At 40.6% G+C, this 13275-nt stretch overlaps 1 protein-coding gene and 1 long non-coding RNA gene across 3 annotated transcripts in view; one reads left to right on the forward strand and one right to left on the reverse strand.

The window, feature by feature from the left end:
* The window catches only part of LOC131892083 (uncharacterized), a 7762-nt gene extending 994 nt beyond the window's left edge, over positions 1-6768 (reverse strand). The window contains exons 1-3 of one of the 2 annotated variants that reach the window (XR_009374520.1): positions 6642-6768; positions 6331-6579; positions 5933-6264 (exon numbers count right to left, since the gene is read on the reverse strand). This is a non-coding gene — a long non-coding RNA (uncharacterized LOC131892083). Of the gene's footprint in view, positions 1-5932; positions 6265-6330; positions 6580-6641 lie in introns of those variants that run through there. The other variant, XR_009374519.1, reaches the window with a different exon arrangement.
* On the forward strand, positions 591-1417 carry LOC131892082 (uncharacterized). Its single transcript, XM_059241817.1, has 3 exons — positions 591-712; positions 784-1039; positions 1119-1417. Exons 1-3 carry the CDS (start codon positions 628-630, stop codon positions 1300-1302), a joined length of 525 nt encoding a protein of 174 aa, XP_059097800.1. The 5' UTR covers positions 591-627; the 3' UTR covers positions 1303-1417.
* Positions 6769-13275: the final 6507 nt, after the last annotated feature.

Genomic DNA, 13275 nt, shown 5'->3' on the forward strand with positions numbered 1-13275 from the left:
GCCTAATTATATGTTGCAATTAGCAATTGAATATAATTGAAAATAAGTCGCATAATTATCTGAGAATAGTGCCGGACCAACCGTAAGGACTTCCCTTTGAACGCCACGGTAGTGCTAAAAAAAGAATAAGAAAACATGTAATTACTCCAGCTAGTCGCAACCGTGCCGCCAGAACGGCCCAGTGACAATAACACTTGTGACCGAAACCACTTGAATCCTCCCATAGCTGTCAACGTAGCATGACAGGGAGTACATTAGTAGTGGAATGGAAAGCTCGGTCACAGATCGAACGTCTTCTAGCGAGGTTTCGTAGAGCTATGTGTTACCTCCTAAACAGATGGATTCCCGCTGAGAGAGTGCTCATTGATTTCCATCTTCATGTTCAAGTGCTCGATTAGGAGGTAACGCAAAACTGAAACGTCTTCTAGCAAGGTTTCCTCTCCACTACTGCCTGCTCCATGCCCAAGAACAGGTTTCCAATCGGCATGCTAGCCAAGTGGGGCAAGAAATGGGTCGGCGTGCTCGTGACCCAATGGCAAGCAACGAAGCTAGCATAAAAGACAATCTCCAGTCGATTCAAGTCGTTATTTCAAGTGTTCCCGACGACAAACGCAATTTTCGACTACAATGGACGACAATTTGTTCATTGCTTTGACCAATGGATCAACAAAGGCTTACACAAGGGAAGAGGCAGAAATGGCCTGCTGGTTGAGTACGTCGGCTTTGTAGACCTGATTTGCAATGGTTTGAATGGGGTTCAATATGGTTGATTTGTCTTTTTAGCTCGCTTAAGTACCTACAGTATGGCCAATCCGCATGTGGAAGACATTGCAGTTCTGTATGTTCCCATTGCGGCTCCCCAGGACGTGCCGGAAGCCAAGGAGGAGCCTGACAATGCGAGGGAAGGCGACAGCCGCTGTCAGTCATGCGGCTTGAAATTATCGGACCCCTGTGCTTTGATTCGCCACATGAAGACGCACGATCCCTCGTCGAAAATATACAAATGTCAAGTGTGCAACAGGGATGAACAACGGCAAAGGTAAGTACGCAATATATCCATAGGTACAGCTTGAAGGTGATAAAAAAGGGATTACCATCATTCTTTTCTGCATTTATAGGACCAATTGGAAGCAACATGTGGCGACCCACATTGGAGAGGAGATATCGCAGGAACTATACGACACCTTGGATGCAGAGCATCGGGCCATCTTGAACACAACCGATGTCTATGTCACGGACGAGGTGCTTGCCAAGCGCTTGGCAATCGCTCAAAGGAAGGCGGCCAGGATAAGAAAACAATAGACATCTTCTGATCGGGTGTTCAGTTTAGTTCCGATGATATCTACACAGAATTGTGTTCATTCTTTGCATAATTTGCATGTCGGTGCAAGGGCACTTTAGAGTCCCTGGTCTGTGATACTTGTTCAAAATAGATTTACGATTATCATTCATCGCTTCGTAATTCATTGTTAAGCATGTCGTTTTTCGATTTGGCCGGTTCTTTTATTGGTTAGGTGTTCAGTTTAGTTCTTGTGATATTTCCAAGTATATTCCTTTAATACATCGGTATCATCAGTTAGGGGCTGTGTGGTTTATTACATGTTTGGGTCAAACGTGTTATTGATTATTACCTCAAAATGAAATAAATGATCCTTCAAATTCATCTGTTTATAGTTTAGTCAATAGACTGACAAAAAATGCTTTCTCGTCCAGCAGAAAGTTGGCAATTGGAAAGGGCGAATGTGTGGGAATCTTTCATGATAGTCTTTAGAGAAATTCTCAGTCGTCGTGTAGCAATCATCCAACGAAAATGAAGGAATTCAATGCTCAAGGCCCACTTTAATCACATACTTCACCCTGTATTAATCTGAAAATATTTTCATATATGACGATAAGCTTTTTCTAGTTTTTGATATCCAGCCGCTATATCAGACTTTCCAAGCATTTCCTTCGAGAGATTTCCCAATCTGATCTTGATTTAAATTCAAGTGATTTCGATTACTTGGATTGGATGCCAAGAAGATCTTCGAGATCATGTTGAAGCAGTTAAGAGTGCTGATAATCTTAGAACAGATGTGGACACTGCGAACACCAACATTGCGAAGATTGATCAATATAGAATCAAGTTGGAAGAGTTAATAAGGCAAAGCTTGCCAAGATTGAGGTGGTCTTGAAGCCAGACATCGATGAGTGACTCAACAGTTTACTTCAAGAGCAGCTATTACTTGGAATGGAGTTAAAAGTATGCCTTGGGCCTTAAGTGCTATTGAAGGAGAAATGCGGAGTTTATGCCCTCACTTTAATCATTCTTTCCTAGGAATTTGAGCAAAGAACTTTGTGCTCTAGGGGCTGCGAGGTAAGGGTTGAAAAAACTCTAGCGGCCAAAAAAGGAAACGGAGCGTTAGTAAGGAGTACAGGGCTTGTCAGAGAAAAGTCACTCCAACCAAGCCACTTGAGACTGCTTTGAACACATTTTGGTAGTTGGGCAGCAGGGTGTCGGGCTAATCCACTTCTCTTGCGTTACTCAGTTTCAACCAAAGGAGACAAACAAGCCATCAATTCACTGGCTCCTTGAATTTGGAACTTTATCTTGGGCATCACGTAACTAAATGTGTTCAAAGCCGATCCCCATCGCACACACCAGGCAGCCACGAGGGAGCCAAAAAAATCTTAGAAATCTAGTAAGTGTTGCTTCTCTGACTAGCCCTCTAGTCAGGGGTAATCATGACTGTTTCCGATTCATTCAAAACTATTGAAATCATGTGAAGACAGATACAAATAAAAGTGATTGCATTTCTTATGAATGATCTCAGGTTATGTGAGATAGTTAAAAGAGAGTGATAAGTAGACTTTTTTTTAATTTTTAGTTCAAATATCTTGTCACTTCGGGGCAATTTTAAACATTCAGGTGATTTTTGACCAAATCTCCCAAAAAATTACAGCTTTGGTTTCCAATAATCCTAAATTGAATATTTTTCTGTTAAATGTATGCACCAAGGAACATTAATAATGCAACTTGGTAAATTTTTTGCCCTTTAATACTTCAAAGAGTCATTTGTTATGTACCTTTTTGCTAAGGATATTCAGCCCTGCCTTCAGGGTTACAATTGTTTGTTGCAATCCTGATTGGAACTCATTAATGAACTTGAACTACATCAATGGTTGTTAATTTAGCATACTTATCCTAATCTTGGCCAAGTGTATTCAGAAAGATATTTGCAAATGAAAGTGCAAAATATGAAAACCACTCTCTTTGTAAAGGTTCATGCTTTGAACTTGGCCCACTTTACACAACCATTACTTAAAAAAGAAATGTAAAGCCGTTACTCGTTACCATTCCTAAAATTTAGATGACCAATATGTTATGGGTTTTGCCCCATCAATATCGTATTTCTCTAAAAAAAATGTGTTTTTGGCTTCAAACATTCCTATAGCCTAAACTTTAAAGACTATTGACTTTTTCCTTAGTCAGCATTGGCATTTAATCTTGGCATAATAGTTCAAAATGTGGTGCATCAAAATGTTTTGAGGTGTTCAAATTCGAACCCTTCGCAGATGGGGAAATGATTTTCGAAGGTTTGAAACAATGTCGCACAAGTCATGATGGAAAAACTGTATATTCTAATAAGTTGGGAAAATGGCTTAATTAAAACTTGCAACAGCCAACATGAGATTTAGTGACACGTATAAAGCAATATGTAATAACACTGTTTGAACTCAATTGCAAAAGTAATCATAAAAAAGTGTTCAATTTTTCAATTTTTTTAACTATGGAGCCTGCCTTTTAATATTTTACCCTTTTTGAAGTACATTTCATCTTGATGTTTCACATCTTAAAGTAATAATGCCACAATACAGAAAACTGAATTGATTTTTTTTCCAAGAAATCTAGTCCAATTTCTTAACCCATACTCTTGGAAAACATCACTCTTAACTCATCAACTTCAAATTAAGTCTAGGGTTTTTTATTATGTTTCTTTGCAACGACGCAAGAACAAACGTTAGCAAAGGGTTTACTAACACTATCTTTCTTTTTTTGCCGCAAGATGTCTCATTATGAAACAAACAGTCTCTATAGGGGATGTCAAATAAAGGAAATTCAAGGAAAAATGTGGTCCGGCACCCTGATTTTGGGCATTTTGGGGGGAGAGAACTAAGACAAACATCACAATCAACTCCCACCATTCGCCCATTGAATTTTGAATAATCGAATGCTTTTGAGCGAGTTGTGTTACAAAACCCTACTAAATGAGCATATTTGGTGTTAATCAGTGAACACACTATCAAATTGGCTCAATACCACAATGCTAATTGCCTAGACAAGCATGTAAAATGGAAAAAATGTCAAAATCCAATGCATGCACAGCGCAGTGTGGCTGGGCATGTTGTCTTTGATTTTACTCCATGGAATATCGTCAGTTGTCTATGAAGGCGTTCATTTGACCAGCCCTATACGGATACCGCTCCTCCTCGATGCTGATCGTTTGTTTAATCAAGGGAAAGATGAGGGAGGACAGTGGGAAGAACTCAGGCTCTAGGATCACTTGATATCAGGCTATTCAAGTTTAGAATAGTGATGGATCGGATGCTCAAAAGTTTGGGATATTGTGATGCTTACAGATTGAGGAAATGAAAAATGGCAAGTTCAACGTTGTTGGGTTGCAGGACCTGAATGGAATTGGAAGCAATTGATTGAAGGGTTACAAGGAGATCATGTGACGGAATGAAGGAAGCCTCGAACAAAGAAGTCACGAGTAGGGCACTTGACAATCTCAAGAAGATTAATAGAAATCTTGAGAATTAATAATCTATGTTGCACGTACAAAAAAAACAGGCAACAAATTTGGAGTGGTGAGAATTGTTCTATTCGGTTTGGAAGTATTGTGCTCATGGAAAATAAATTTCAACTATAAAGTATAAAAATATTAAAAATGCTGAACATTTCAAGTCGAGTCCTAGCATAGTTGAGTTGAGGATTTGTGACACTGAAATGGTCGATTTACTCGTAATTGAATGTTCTTCGAAATATGTGTGGTGGAGCGTGCTCTCACAGACAACTGGATGGCCATTGGCACGAGTTGATAACGGTACAAAGGAAGGCATCTTTCAGTTGGTCAGAACAATTGGTATGAATCCGCTATATCATGCCGCGAGTTTGAAGAGAAAAAAGGGGACTTGCGCAAGCTTCTCTTCACGAGAGAGGTGTTTTCTTAAAACCATACATAACCACCTATACGTAGAGATCGATCAAGGGCGTGCTATCCCATGTTCTTGTATCAGCTGTTGCTGGCGGTCAAAAAGTTCCATTCTCAGTTGAGATACCTAGGACAACTAGGGCACAGAAATTGGACACAGTGTCAACGATTCAGATTTGAGTGGAAGCCCTAACACAACTCTGTGTCAAGCAATTGTTCTTCTCTAACACAGTTCATAAAACAGGTTTGAGCAAGTGGTCCGACCACAAGTTTAAGCACGAAACGTTGGAGGGGTTATGATGGGACAATTTTCATCCATGTGGTGGAAGCAGTTGACTGAAACGGAGGAAACAAGCCTCTGTCCAGCGGTGTCGGAGTCACCTCGATTACGTGAAGGTGCAATCATGTCGCCCACATTCAAGCACATTGTTGGGAGATTGAAACGAAATTCCGAATGCCTCATCGTTGCGTTACAATTTTTGTTACATTTCCTTGCACTTTCGAGATGCGTTGGTTGCTTCAGAAACATAGATCATGGAGGTAAAACAAATGAATTGTTTCTGCTTGAACATTTAGGAATCTTTCATATTGAAAAACTAGCATCTCGATTGGCCATTTCATGAACTTTGTTTTTCATATCCGTCAAAGATATTGTACTAGCACTATCTATTGGTTCATCGACTTCCAACTTGCTCACAATGTAATCGGTCGCTTTCAAAATTCATATTGACGTTCACTAATCGTGTAATCGTCTGTGTTTATTCAACTTTTGACATTTCGACACGTGCTTAGCTCTCATTCCGATCACATTGGGTGGGGCTAAATAAGGTGGGAACCAGATCTTCATAATGAATGGATGGTCTCGGAGCGATCGGGTCGCCTGGGCCTAAATTGACGTCCAACCGCGCCAAAGCAGGTCGATCGATTGAAGTTTGGAAATCGCTATTCTGGCCAGAGCAATTGGCACCAGGAGTGGGCTCATTATTCTCTTGTGCTTCAGTCGAGGGTTTGAAAATACTCATAGGGATGTCTGACGGATTATGGGAGAGAGTGATATGCCACGCCCAATCTGAAATAACGGGGACATGTACTGATCCATGGCGTCTACAAATACGTAGATTGATGGCTCACTTACTTCAACTGAATAGCGGTGGCCATCCGATAGAACAGTGGCAACTGCTCGCAAGTGAAGATACCCTGTCCTCTGTAGATCACGGACAGGCATTGCTCGATCAGACCGGTGAACCTCTTTCGACGACAATCGGGTCCCTGTTGGAACGTCTCATGATTTCCCTTGGATCAATCCCGTGGACGAATACAACACGGAGCGATGAAGGTTGAAGGCCCGATTCCCGCATACCAAGACGCAATCGGATTTCCGTCCCTGGAACTCGAACTGCGTTTGATTGGACTAGAACAATTGCTTGCATTTCACCAATGTTTTACCTTGATGTAGTTGCGGATCGCGAGCCCATAGTGCTGATAATCTGGCCGCACTTGAACACTCGTGAGATTCGTTGCGGTTTGAGGCGACGCCATTTTCAAATTGGAAAACAACCACCACAATGAAGACGAATTGGTCGTTGTGAATCACTTGCTAAATTGAAAATGAAGACTAATCAAAGTGAGGAGCCCAAAAATGGCAGGGAACGCACTTTTATAATAAGTTACCGAAGGGTCTGGAACCAATCGGCCAACAAGATCATGTAGCTGATCTTCTGACAAAGGCTGAGGCATGGAAACCCGAGTCTCCTGGGCTTCATATTGGTTCTTGAAATGATTCAAGAAGCTTTGGTGCTGAAGGCTGCGGAAGAGATGCAGCCAGGTCTGAGGCGAGTGGAACAAGGATTGAACGTTCCAATATTGAGCCAAATCATTAGAGACCGGGGCCAAGGGAGTCTGAGCATGCTCTCCTCTTTGGCCCCATACCACTCCTCTGGGCTCTTCCAGGTGGGCTACCGGCTCATTCATGGCCGTTTTTGAAGCCGCCGCAGACGCTGCTTTGGCCTCTTCGACCAGATTAGCGAAGATGGTATTAATCATGGCCATTTTGGATCGATAAAGGAACGGGATATGAAAAAAATGGGGGCGATCGGTGAGCTGAAATGGAGGTAGATTTCACGACTAGAAGACGTGGAGAATGCAGTTGAATCTGAGAAGCAAGAATGAAGGGTTTGTAGAGTGGACGAATTCAAATCGATGGAAGACCAGGAAGTTGTGGTTGATGCTGATTGGTGAGAAGTGTGGAAGAGCTAATGTCGACTACGAGGATCTTTTTGAAATGATGAATGTGTTTATTACGCTGGTCGTTTTATACCGTTAGCTTTGGACTGTGAGCTGCTGTAGCCTAGGTCGCCTAGCGCGCGCATACTTCACCGGCGCACTTGAGCAAGCCTGCGCCGAATTCCGTAGGAAATCAACCATAGCCGACTATCTTTCTTCAAACGAGGTCAGTCCAAGAATCATTCACTGATCAAAAATCAAAATGTAAGATGAATGTTAGTGGAGAAGGTGGAGGAAATCATTGGAATTTGATTGCCATTGACATCAAGCCTGTTTCTTAGTGTGAGATAACACAAGTGGGTTCCAACGATGTTATTTTGAGATCCAAATAATTGTAACACATTCGATTCGAATGGAAATGTCTAAATAGCTAATGCCCAATGCTTATGATTAAAGAAACAGAAAAACAATCATGGCTTTAGCCCAATAACCAATAGATCAAGAACAGCCAAAGTAATTTCGCAATAAACACGCTCGCAGAAGTGCTCCTGCTGGAAAATCATCACAACCGAACAGGACGGCTCTGTCAAATATTTCCCTTCTTTTTATGACAAACCTGCTTATCCTTTGGATTACGAATGACATCCTGACTGAAAAAGCTGTTTTTGGAATCATAGTTGTAACCTTTCAGTTTCCTAATTTGCAAATGTTGTTTTCGATTTTGTAGGAAGCCATTTCGTCGATAATAAGTTTTATTTTGATTTCTAATTACCTTCACTTTTTTGAAAAGAAGGCTAGTGACCTCCCCAAATTATGGTGACGAGTCATCACTCATCAAGAAAGGGCAGATTTGAAAGTTTTTCGCATAGTGTTTTTTCACATGATTTGATGTTGGAGGGAAAAAAACATGTTCATGGCGCAATGCCAGGACGACGTCATCCATGCACACTGTCAAAACTGCACTTTTATCAAATTTGACACTTCTCTTTCATAGCACTGTTATATGAGTTCAAGGAAATTTGGTTTAGTCCATTATCTTCTGAAATTGCAATATCGGTAATAAGGGCAATGAAAAGTAAGATCATTTCCAAATTTTGCAAATTTGATTAAACTCAAACTGCAGAAAATGACAACTTGGTACAACAATTTCCGTCAAACCTGAATGTTACGTGATCTTATTAACAATGTGGGCCATTTTTCTGTGGTTCCAGAAAAGGAAGGGGCTTTTTTGGTAATTTTCGTTTAAATAGTGCACATGAAACGTCGAATGTACGACCCCGGAAAAGGACCACGAAATAGGGGTTTCGTGATGAGTTGTCAACATCCTGCGAAATTCTTGAACAAACCAAAGCTTGACAAGTCGATAACTATCAAGTGAGATGAGCTATGAAACTCGACAAATGTAATTTTTGGGTGTTGTTGTGCCACTATGCTAATACTTTGGCGCAACAGTAACTGCAGGTTAGTAAATTGAAATAAAGGACCAATTCAGTAAATGCAAAGAAAATTGTTTCATACCATCATGATGACTGATAGCTATGGGCACGCAAAATCACAAAAAGCATTTTGTGATTAAAAACATCTTTTTCAAACCTGCCCCTAACTAAAATTTAGAAGCATTTTTTTTTGTTAAATTATTGCTTGACATCTTGCTGTAGTACATGTATGCAAAGCTAACCACTTCATCAATGATCATCAATGGGTGATGGTTGTTCTTCAATTGGATCAAAACAAGATTGGCCTTATTCGATGGGCCCTCTTTTCCGAATAAGCTTGTTAGCCTTTCATCGGATAAATTGGCCTGTCACTTTGTCCTTATGTATTTATTTATTAAATCGTTAATTTTCGATGGCATTCATTGGCAATTGCCCTCTTATCACCAAACAATTCGGTGTTAAATATTCTTTGATAAAGCAAACAACTAAACATACTAATTTATCGTTGCATCCTAAACTAGCCTCTTGTTTATTCAACTCACAATCTCAAAAACTATCAGGATTGAGGTGTTATTTCCGCGCGAGTTGTCCATTCAAAGTGCAAACAAACCCTGATCATGAAAAATGACTGCCCCTGGGAATTGTCAATTAGGGCTGAGAATGGCTCAATTGAAAATTCCGAAAGAACTCTTGGGATTCCCACGAGATCAACTGAGCATTCAACGAACGTGTGGCCAACAAATTGGGAGCACCCGTCTCAGAGTCAACTCAAGTAACAATGACTATTTTGTCGTAACACTCAATGCCGCCCGATCTACAATAGAACGAACCATCGAGCCTCCTCCGCGCACACTAGACACCCAAGTAATCCACTCCAGCCTAATACTAATCCTGATTAAGATTCAACGTCTGGACAACTCTTTTCGCTCCTCGTTTGAGTTTTGATTAGACATTGACTTACTATTGAATAAACTTTGGCAGCAAATAAATCCCCACTTATGTCATCATTAGAGGGAGTTTAATTTCTCTTCGAAATTTGCTCAAATACAAAGAAGAGATGTCTACTGTGACGTCATTAGCGCAAAACCCCTGTGCGACAACTTGGTACCAATAACTTATTCTAATCGGGAAACTCAACCTATACAATTCATCTTAGTCAAACCCATGCGCAAGTGGAGACCAATTTTTCAACATTTATTCTCGCAATTCACATATGGGATACCACAGTTCTTCAGATCTTCGAGCTTTTTTGTTCCTTTTGGGTCGCTTATTCATCTTCTGTTTTGGCCAATCGTTGGTCAAAGATTTTTCGCTGCATTTGACCATGCGTTCCAGTCAGAATGGCCTTGGTCTCGTGATCTACAGCGGCAAAAACGTTGGAAGGGAACCCCTGGCCACATGTATCCTCCAGTTTGATCTAAAAGTAGAGAAAGTGGTTGTTAAAAATGTCTGCCTGGGACAATTGTCTGCTGTCCACCCTCGGTAAAAAGCATTAGAAACCAAAAAATCATTTCCTACGTGGCACAGAAAGTGTAACCTAATGATAAGTTCATAACCATAAATATCGTCCGGTTATTCTACGTACCCATGCGGTGAAAGAGATTTGAAACCTCAACAAGTTTGGCTAAAAGTAAAAAATATGCTCTCAAAAATTCGATACAAGGGACTCGCAATGTAGTAGGCCAACCAAAACTTATTATAAGTAATCGTCAAGAAAAGCAGTCAACGGCTAATCTAGACTTGATTTGACATTTTTGACTAGTCAAGAAATCTAGGGTACAAGGATGGATGGATGGATGGATGGGAAATTGGAAAGCGAAAAGGGCTCATGGTTCTAGATTGGGCGACATTGAGTGACAGTGGAATCGACCCTACATCTTAAATTGGTTCTCAAACGGGAAGTCAGAATTTTGATTGTTGGCAATCCGGTCGTTGAATGTTCAGTTGATTGCGAGAAAATCGTACGTGCCCTTCCCATTTCTGATTGGTAATTCCCAACGGTACACACACCCTCTTTTAGATATTGATGAGGACCAACGGGATCCTGAGTAAATATCAACCGGCAGACAGATTTCTTCCCGTTTGTTCAGCATAAGCACATATATGATTGTTCTGATGGATTGAACATGGGAGTTCCTCTCAGAGCATAGAATCATGGACAATGACCCTGACGGTATTTTGCTTGAAAAGCTTGCACTTGGAAACAACCTCTTGGAGTTCAACACACTTGTTTCACATGGTGAAAGACGTGCATACGTTGCATATTTTGACATGGTCTTTTGCACATTTTAGGTTTTAGAGCATGTTTTCCAGCAAACTTTGATCTTTCTTTATTTATGTACAAGTTTTAGCTCATAAACTATGGTTTCAAAAAGCGCATTTTAGGCCGTCTGTAGAGATAGGATTAAAAGTAACAAATCAGATTTGGTTAGACAATTCTTCATAATATCAGAATAAAAATGACAATTCCATAGATTATTTTTTGCACTTTGTATTCTTTTCTACCTTACATATGTGAAAGACTATTTCGGCATTATATTTAACGCTATATATGGACTCCAAACCAAGCAGTAAAAAGAATAACTAGCGGATGATAAATTTAACCACACGTTTGAAAGGCCTTACCCACCTTCAACTGGATATACTCATTGAATTTTCCATTATTTTGGAGGACTACGCCTGATTCTTTCATAGCTGAGACCTACAATTTCATTCTGCATATCGTCAGCATAAGAGGAGAGACTGACACTAATATCAAGCTTTTGAAGCGGGGCAACGAATATTAGAAAAAGCAGAGGCCTTCGGATGGAGCCCTGGGAAACGCCTGACTTGACATCATGTATGCCACTACGTGATCCACCCTTCAACCTTCAATGTTTGTTTCCTGAGAGAAAGAATTTTGATCTGTAACTATGAGATCAGCAAATTGTTGAGATTGATGACGAAAGTCAAATTGAGCAGACTATCATTAAAACAATGAGCTGCTGCTTCTAAACTCAATGGGGTTGAAAATACACTGGAGAACTGATGCATGTTAGCAATAGCCTCTACATTCCTAGTGACTTCTCCATCAACCTTAAAAGGCCCAACAGTGTGTTTCATCTTTCAGCGAGTGCTGCGCTGGAATTGTACCAGATCTATTTGGATCTGGAGGCCCAGTGAACAGTGATGGCCACCTTAACCAAAGCCTTGGATCAGGCTCGACTTCTGAATTCGAAGGTTCCACACCTCCAAGCCAATTGCGACGCCTTTAGGAGTACATACCTTCTATCTTGATGTTTGCTGAAAATAAATGCACGTGCGGTCAACTATACCATAGGGTACTTTAATCATCATCCAGTATTATTGAATTTTTATGCCCACTTACCTCAGCCTCTTCACTTCTCCGCTTTGCTGCTCTCAGTTTGTAACTGGTCATTTTCGATGGAGGCCTTAATCTTACCCTTAGTTACGTCCAACTTTTTTTGGAGACAACCCACAATTACTGGATTCGAAGTGCTCTTCAGCCTTTTTGCTAGTTTGCAACCCTTTTTGAACAAGTCTTCCCATGTTTCGGAAATTTTGTCCGTGACCCACCCTTGGAAACACATTCAGATATTGCTAGATTGGAGCAAAAACTTTCTCAAAAACTGAAACTTATTTGTCAATAGCTGCATCAACGGTCGATTCCTGTTTCAGAATTAAAACCAGGTCTAGTTCTTCTAACCTCTCTGCAATTTGGGGTCAGTGGACGCCTTTGAATTTGAACTTAGCCAGACAATGGAGAACGGCAGTAGTGGAGTGGAAAGCTCTCTGACACCTCGCTAGAAGACGTTTTAGTTTTGCGTTACCTCCTAATTGAGTTCTTGAACATGCAGATGGAATTCATTGAGCACTCTCTCAACGGGAATTCATCTGTTCAGGAGGTAACGCATAGCTCTACAAAACCTCGCTAGAAGACTCTACTACTGACGTACTCCATGGCCAGACCGACTTTTTATTCACCCACACACAATCATAACGAACACTGCAAGTGCAGAGTAACCAAGGAGTAGAAGAGGAAGTCACACCTTGGGGTGAAATTTCTGGGAGATAAGAACAAGAGCAAAATGAAATGGTTCTGATCTCAGCGAGCTGCAAAACAATAATCACAGGAAATTATTATCTATTTTACTTTCACAATTTGTTAGTAGAATATGGTCTGCTGAGTCAAAAGCTTTAGCAAAGTCCCAGAAAATTAAATTTACACATTCATTATGCAGCAAAAATGGCATGTTATTAGGTTGCCTTTCACTAGCGTTTGGCAACCAGTTTTGCACAATTCGATCAATCGAAGTGGACATTTTGTTGCAAATGCACATCAGATTGAAGCTGTAAGGACGAGTAAAACAAAGTTGTCAACCCCCTCCTAAAAATTTAGCATTGAGTACGTGTGAAGTGAC

This window comes from Tigriopus californicus, chromosome 12 (genome assembly GCF_007210705.1).
Source record: "Tigriopus californicus strain San Diego chromosome 12, Tcal_SD_v2.1, whole genome shotgun sequence".
Lineage (NCBI taxonomy): Eukaryota > Metazoa > Arthropoda > Copepoda > Harpacticoida > Harpacticidae > Tigriopus > Tigriopus californicus.

What these genes read in the sequence shown, in the direction of transcription:
- LOC131892082 (XM_059241817.1), top strand. Translation starts at nt 628, where the DNA reads ATGGACGACAATTTGTTCATTGCTTTGACCAATGGATCAACAAAGGCT. An exon ending in AGAAATGGCCTGCTGGTTGA is followed by an intron (nt 713 to 783) that starts GTACGTCGGCTT and finishes TTGTCTTTTTAG; the next exon opens with CTCGCTTAAGTACCTACAGT. An exon ending in AGGGATGAACAACGGCAAAG is followed by an intron (nt 1,040 to 1,118) that starts GTAAGTACGCAA and finishes CTGCATTTATAG; the next exon opens with GACCAATTGGAAGCAACATG.